The 8449-nt window shown below is 38.8% G+C and overlaps 1 protein-coding gene across 1 annotated transcript in view; it reads left to right on the top strand.

The window, feature by feature from the left end:
- Positions 1-622: 622 nt before the first annotated feature.
- LOC143289882 (protein SCAI-like) overlaps positions 623-8449 on the top strand; it is a 48070-nt gene continuing 40243 nt past the window's right edge. Inside the window, exons 1-3 of the mRNA XM_076599089.1 lie at positions 623-720; positions 2832-2927; positions 4305-4391. Of these exons, the coding sequence (XP_076455204.1) occupies positions 623-720; positions 2832-2927; positions 4305-4391 (281 nt within the window). The remainder of the gene's footprint in view (positions 721-2831; positions 2928-4304; positions 4392-8449) is intronic.

The following is an 8449-nucleotide window of genomic DNA, read 5'->3' on the forward strand; positions in this document are numbered from 1 at the left end:
TAATCAATTTTGACAGTTTAAACACTTACAGGCAGCCCATGACTTTCCCACAGCGAAATTGTTAATGACAATGCAATACAATACAATACAACGAAATTCTTAGTGACAATACAATACAATACAAATACGACGCACTGGCATAATTATTGTATTCTGCGGTGTGCATCCAGAAAGTGAAAGTAGGTGGGCACATTCAATTGATAAAATTAATTAATGTGGAGAATAAAGGCACAGACCTTGTTAAAGACTAGTAGGTTATTTGTCAGGTCGGGACAGTTACAAGATGTCTGATCATCCTTTTACCCTCTACCCTTGTTTTAATTCCTATTTCAAACACAACACAAGCTTTCCGTCGGACTTTTCATTGCCAATAGCAGACGCATAATTTATGAACGACGCAGAATTACTTTCGCTGCGCATGCACATTACATCACTTACGCTCCAAATTTTGGGAAGATTGGAATATGTTTTTTTAAACTGATCTACGAATCTGGACTGACATAATAAATGAAAGTCTTTTGTATATACCTTGCTATATCAAACGTTTTCAAAAGGGCATATACATACATAAACATTTATATCGACACTTGGTTAGCGGATACTATGTAACTAGAAAACAAACATGGCGACTGAACCGCAAATGGATGAGGGCGAACGCAAGATTGTTAATGAATTCTGTCACCATTTGGAAAAATCAAAGCAACTTTTCAATGGTCTGAGGTATGAATTGACTTGTGTAATTGCTTTATAAAAATTACATGCAACAAAAGAGGGAGCAGTTATAATCATTTGCAAACGGAACCGTGTCGGCTGCTACTGCTTAGTGAGACTGTGTGTGACACTGACAGTGTGACGGTGACCAGAGAGAGAGAGAGAGAATATCCATTGACGACTAAGTCTTAGAAAAGTGCACCAATTCATGATTCAGATTTTGTAGTGTAACAATGCACACTTTGACTATGATTACCTTTAGTTTATGACTGACTCTCTGGTTCTGCCTTGCTGAAACATCCCATACGTATAGTGTATACATGTATGATGTATGAATAAAGATCTATAAACCACTCAAAGAAGAGAGCGTGTTTCACGTATTTCTCAAATAAACCTTTTTTTTTGGTATATGTAGCAGCAAAGAGCTTTGCTAAATATTATTCTAACAGTAACACATTGACAGAGCAGAAAAATTGAAATGGATACCTATGTTGCTGTATATAATCAGGGGGAAGAAGTCAGATTTTTTGCCATTACTGAGCTGAATGTGAGTGAGAGAAAATGAAAATTTTGAGCCACGAAACAGTTGCAAGATGTCACTATCTACTACAGATCAGATCATCATAAAGAATTGATCAGAATTAAAACTAGAAGTGAACATCTCAGCTGTCTTGAAGAAAGTTGAGTGGTGGCCTAATGGTAACTCGTCTGTGTAGGAAGTGAGAAAATCTGTGTGTACGTGACCAAATCAGACTTCGCCAGAATTTTCTCTTTACTTTGAGTGGTGGTCTAGATACTCGCATGAGACAATAAACCAAGGTTCTGTGTGTAGCATGCACTTAGGACATGTAGAAGAATGTACAGCAACACAAGAGTTGTCCCTAGCAAAATTTTGTTGTAAAATCCAATCTGATTTACAAAAAACAGTTAGTATGAATAACACTTTGTCTGAAAATTGCACTGTCACCCACAAGTAGTATACAACAACTGACTTAAACAAATGAGAGGTAACATTTTCAACCACTCAGGCACTTCTCACATATAGCACATAAATGATCACGGAATGATGGTTAATAGTTTTGTAGTTTTAAAGGTAACATTGAAGTTCCTCACATGCAGTATACCATTTAAACTTTCAGGGTTTTCTTGCTAGATATAAGAAACAGCTAGCAGCAGCTTAAAATGAAGCAGTGACATGCTCCACTCACACACATGTGCTGCCCAGAGTACACGTCAAGGCAACCTTGCGTACCTGTTGTTGACATGAGAGTGTGCATTGATTTGAGCCTTTATGCTCTTTTTTTTTGTTTATTTGACATTACACTTTATTCCATGAACATGTGACGTATGCACTCGACTCCATCACCTCGTAAATAAAATTTTTACATCCAACCTAATAATTTCCAGACTTTTTTCCTTTGTTGCATGTAAGCCATAGAGCATGTGATGTATGTTTTTTTGTCCAAGTGTTTGACAATGCAATCCTTTTTAGTGGGGATTTTGGGGAAGTGGGGTGGAAGGCAGAGAAAGGAGACTGAACTCCATTCAAGCATGCCTAAATCATTCATGCACAATTCTCTCTCTCTGTGTGTTTTCCAAAGATTGGAAAGTTCTGCACATATTTTGTACCCTTTAATGGTGATGGAACTCTGATTTGCCTACAGCTATGCTTTTTGACCTCTTTAATCCTTGTAAATGTTTCTGACAGTGGAATTTTCAGACAAAGTGTTATTCATACTAACTGTTTTCTGTCTGTCTGTCTCTCTCGCTCTCTAGCTCTCTTTCTTTCTCTTTCTCTCAATATTATTATATATATTATAAACCTTTGGTTTGTTTTTCCCTGGAAAAACAGACATTGATTAAATATCAATTATTACATGTATCCAGTTTCATTGGCCATACAAGTTTATCAAGTGGTTTTGTTGTTGTTGTTGTTGTTGTTGTTGTTGCTTTTTCCAGGGACAAAGTCAATAACTTCGACTTTTGAAGAAGTGTGCTGTTAGCATTATCCAGTATTATTATTAAATATTATCTCTAGTCTTGAGAAAATAAGTTGTCTTCAGTTTGTGATGATATATGTAATAAAAGTGAAATTGTTTCTTTATCTTGCCTGTTTGCAGGGATTTACCACAGTATGGTCACAAACAGTGGCAGTCCTACTTTGGCCGTACATTTGATGTCTACACCAAGTTATGGAAGTTCCAGCAGCAGCACAGGTCAGTTTGAAATAGTTAGAATGCTTGGGCGTTTGAAATAGTTAAAATGGGATGCTTGGAATTGAGATGGGTAGGTTTGGCATTATAGTTGGGTTTTATGAAATTGAGAACATGATCTTGAGGTATGCCAGGAATACCGGAGTTGCTTCATAAGTTATTTTTAATTGCAATATTTTCTTAGCATGTCTTCTTGTATTTTTTCATGTTGGGCTATACTTGTAAATCCATGATAACCTTTATTGGGAGGTAGATGCATAAATGTGGTTTGTATCTGTCTGAATTGGCAGAGAGGAACATTGTATTCCTGGAGCCTTTTGTTGTTGTGGACTGCTGAACTGTTGTGGATTTGTATTGGGGTTATGTGCATCTTTGCTTCATTGCCAGCAGTGTACTTTTGTTTGCCACTGCAGTTTGTGATTTGCAGAATTGTATGTGTCTGTTGTGGGTGTCAGGACTTCTTTTTTCTTATGGATGCTTGAACCGAAATTAAACCATTGTCTTCTTCTTCATTTGGATTTGTTCAAGCTGTGGAGTGTGGTTTTGTGTTCCATTTGACCCTTATCAGTAAGGCACTTTTCATTGAAGTGGATGGCTTTTGAGGTTAACAGTACAATTTTTTCATTGTTACAACTTAAAATGCAATATACTGTGATTTTATTACAGAATTCCAAATGATTATTGTCAAACATTTTGACATTAAATTTAGAACTTTTGTGAAGTTGTGCAGGAGTGATTGGATTGAGAGCAAGCACGTTCATCTTGCAGTTTGTGTGTCATTAGTTTAATTGTTTTTGACAAGGTTAAAAAGTAGTGGAAAATGTGACATGGACTATGGAGTTTGCTGAGCTGCTTGTTGACATGTGTATACAAAAACATTTTTGTGAGGAAAAATCTTTGGAAGTGTCTGCTATTTTCTTTTTTTAATTAGCCAGAACTGCTAGTAAGATGATGCAACATTCTCCAGATATTTCAGGGGTTTTTTTGTTTTGTTTTTTGCTTGCTTTTTTGTTGCAGTTGGTGGAGATAGGAAGCTATTATTCATTATGTATTTTTTGGTTTTGTTTTGTTTTTTATTGTTTTTTTAATAAGGATATATTATATGTGTTTGTACACTGTTTGGTCAGGAATCTAATTCAATGTTTCAGTTGATAGATGCACTTTTTGTGTGTGTAAACTTGTGTAGCTTTGTTGTAGTGTGTGTTGTAGAACATCATGTGTTTTGTAAAATACCTAGAAGAGCTTTCTGGACAGAGTGCTATATTAATATCATTTACTATTATTAAAAAAAAATATTGTGGTTATTATTTATTGTCATCATTATGATGATGATGATGATGATAATTGATATGGAGTGGGTTGTACAACTGCCTGTTTCAGACAAATCCTGGACTCCAAGTATGGGCTCAAGCGTTGGCAGATCGGAGAGATAGCCTCCAAGATTGGTCAGCTCTACTACCACTACTAGTAGGTTGAAGAGCCTTTGATCATCGTCCATGCTTTGAACTTTCTCATGGTTGTGGGGTAAAACAGTGGCATTAGACAGTTCCAAAAACGTTTTTCTTTTCTTTTTTTTTTCCCCCCAGTCTACTAACACTCATCATGAAAAGACAAAGTCAGTGAACAAAAATCAGCTGACCTGAAAGCTGTCATACTTCCTCACACTTCTCACCACCCATCCTGCCAGACAGCCAGGCTCTGAACCAGACACCATACACAATTACTTTGTAAATTAATAATGATATTTATGATAATCCTGTGCAGTTATATAGCGCTTAATGTGAGGCTCTTAAGTGCATTTAACATTACATCTAGTGTGAGTAAGACAAGCTAATGTAACCCCCCCCCAAAAAAAAACAAACAACAACAACAGGTAAGATACAAACTTGTTGAAAATACTGTTAAAATTAATGAAAACAGTGTGACATCACTCACGGCTCGCAAGCCTCTCCCACCTCAACCCTATCCGCCCATCCATCTACAGACATGTTGATGCACACACTAGCACAAAGACAGTTTGGGGGTGAGGGAAAATGATCTCTAGTTTGAAATATTGTTTGAACAAATAATCTTTTAAGATTAGACTTATTTAATTGTGGAGCACTGTCAAATGTTTTGTTGTAGAGATTTGATAATAATAATAATAATAATGGATACTTATATAGCACACTATCCAAAAATCTGCTCTAGGTGCTTTACAAATACACTTTTGTTCACATGACACATTACATCAATGTTACACACACACACACATACACACACACACACACACACACACACACACACACACACACACTCACACACACACACACACTTTCAAAAACATTACTTTAGCTTTGTTCTGATAGACATCTTTGCACAGTATTTATTTGACAGCATAGTACTTTGGCCTTAAAACGAGGGGAAGAGCAAGTGTGGTTGGGTTTTGGTGTAGATGTTTTGTGTATGTGCTCAGAACATTAGATTTAAAGTCACATCTTCTTTTTCTGCGTTCACTCGTATGCACACGAGTGGGCTTTTATGTGTATGACCATTTTTGCCCCACTATGTAGGCAGCCATACTCCGTTTTCGGGGGTGTGCATGCTGGGTATGTTCTTGTTTCCATAACCCACCGAACGCTGACATGGATTACAGGATCTTTAACGTGCGTATTTGATCTTCTGCTTGTATATACACATGAAGGGGGTTCAGGCACTAGCAGGTCTGCACATATGTTGACCTGGGAGATCGTAAAAATCTCCACCCTTTACCCACCAGACGCCCTCACCGTGATTCGAACCCGGGACCCTCAGATTGACAGTCCAACGCTTTAACCACTCGGCTATTGTGCCCATCGAAAGTCACATCAAAATGTTAAATATATTATTTTGAAAAAAATAATTTAAAAGACCTATCACTAAATACTGTCAATGATGACAATGAACTTCTTCTATAGAGCAGTTCTTGAAAACAGCTCATTTCTTTTCCTACACACCACACATACCATTTGGGTAGGGAAAATGCAACCCCTGCACACACAAACCTGCACAAATAGTTCAGCTATGAACCAAAACACTAACCTGGGAACAGGGTTTCTCAGACTTGAAAAGGGTTTTTCTAAAGATTTTAATCATTTCAGTTCTGACAGGGTGGGAAGACTTCACAAATTAGCAGGAATATCGAGTTGGACCTGTGAAATGAAATACTTTCTCACCATTGTTTAAGATAATGTTTGGATCCCTGCCTTCGTAGGATGGCAAACGAGGCATGGTACCGCGCGTAAGCACCCAGCGAACAATACGATCCCCAACAGAGAAAGGAAAGACAGGATCGACTCAGAGGTAGAAAAATATGAAGAAATCGAGGGGGCCGAGTCGAAACGAGTACACAGAATGTAAGCACAATACACATGCAAGCCGCATACAACAAAATAAGGCCAAATGAAAACGCTTAATAGCCAAAAAAAGCGTTAGACGAGACAGAGCGAAAACCTGACAAGATGGCGTGGAGAGCCTTGGCCAAAGGAATGATTCAGCGCTTATAGCTGTTAGAGGCGTTTGATTGGCTAAGAGCGGGCCAGACTAAGAGGGGCGTCTTTTCACTGTTAGCCGCGCGAAATTTGGCCAAACAGAGCAAACCATAGGCCTAGTTTGCATCAGTTTGACATGGTACAGTATATGTAAACACCAAACATGGAGTATAATACAAACTCCTCCTTTTGGAATGTTTGACATTTAACCGCATGAGCAAAGAATAAAACATGTTTTGGATTAGGACTCGGATGTAGTGAAATTTTGGGAGGTGTGTGTGGGGGGATATGGGTTGTCTCATCATACCAGAGCTGATCTTTTATATTGACAGCAGTATTTAATTCTGATTTCTCTGTAAGAGAGGCGTTAAGAGTTTATGATTTCTCTTGTTTAAATAAAGTCATACTTCACTCTCCTGTACCTTTTATAATTGTGAAATTTATCCGGAAGGCCCAGTAGGCACAGAAGTACAGTTGTGTTTGCTAGAAGTCACATCAGTAGCAATGATTGAATGAGTCTGATGACAATCTCTTAGCAAAGTTTTGGTCTAAAAGAATCTCTTTGTTTTGGCTTTTGTTTTCTATTTGCCAAGTGGCTATTGGTTATGGAGGGTGATAACTGATAGCAAAAAAACAAAATGAACAAACGAAAAAAGACACACACACACACACGCATGCACGCACGCACGCACACACACACACACGCACACACACACAAACACACACACACACACAAATTGTAGCATGCCAACAATTGCAAGAAAGTGTATATGCCATATGCCCCATATTAATTTCTGACAATTATAAGTTTATTTAACTTACTGGTTAGAATGAATGGACCATGAAAGTGAGAAAAATAAATTTCACAAACATTTTGAACATATTATGTGCTACAGATTGTCAGTCAAACCAGCTGAAATAAAGCAAGAAAATAAATCAAGATAAAAATTTTTGTCTCTCTACTTCATGTTATACACATAGTCCTGATTTCTAATTCAAACTTTTACCCTCATGGGGATGTCATGGGGGGAGGGGGTGTGGGGGGAAGAGGGGGTGGGGGATAGTGGGATGTCTTTCAGTGTAAACAGTATCCCCTCTTTCAGGAAATTCTGTGCTAGAAAATTCCTCTTTTTCTTTTGCTCTCTTTGTTTTGTTTTTGTCCTCCTTGCCCTCGCCCCCCCCCCCCCCCCCTCCCCCTTTTTGTTTTTTCTTTATAAATCCCTTCACTATTGTCTGCTTTTTCTGCCTTTCTCGGTCCATTCCCCTTTCTTCTTTCCAGCAAGCCTTGGCATTTGATACAAAGCCTTAAATCACCCTGGTGTGTAGCTGGAAACGAAAAAGGAGATGAGGTTGTTCTGGGCTAGCCTTTACTAACATCCCTCCCCCACATCCCCACCACCCCTGCCCCCACCTACCCCCGTCCCCTGAACCTCCTCCTCTACATTGTAACTTATCGGAAGAAATGTGGGGGAGTTCTACTTCCATAGCCTGTATAATGGATTCTAGCTGGGCCAAATTTAACCTTGGGGGTCATTTAAAGTTAGCCTAGAATGACCCCCACAACCATTATGAGTGAGTGAAATCCAACTAGGGGCTAGGTGGGGGAGTACCTCTGAATGGTGGAAGTTTACCCCAGGGGGTCATTCCAGGCTAGTCTTACATAGAGCTCGGGGTTAATCTGGGCTAGATGGATTTTACCCTGGGATAAAAATCTGTAGGGGCACGAATAGGCTATGACACTGGCTGTACGTGGTGAGTCATGGGTGGAAGTTTTCCCTCCCCCCCCCCCAGACCCCCCAAGTTCCCCCACCCCCTCTCCTGCCCCCCATTTCCAAGGTCACAGCATCATGTGCAGATTAGCAAGCATCGTGTGTACACACATGCAGAAGATTGAATACGCATGTGTGTGTGTGTGTGTGTGTGTGTGTGTGTGTGTGTGTGTGTGTATATATATATATATATTTCAAAGACCCCATTGTCAGAGTTTGGTTGTTATGGAAACATGAACGTACATTC

This window comes from Babylonia areolata, chromosome 14 (assembly GCF_041734735.1).
Source record: "Babylonia areolata isolate BAREFJ2019XMU chromosome 14, ASM4173473v1, whole genome shotgun sequence".
Classification (NCBI taxonomy): Eukaryota; Metazoa; Mollusca; class Gastropoda; order Neogastropoda; family Buccinidae; genus Babylonia; species Babylonia areolata.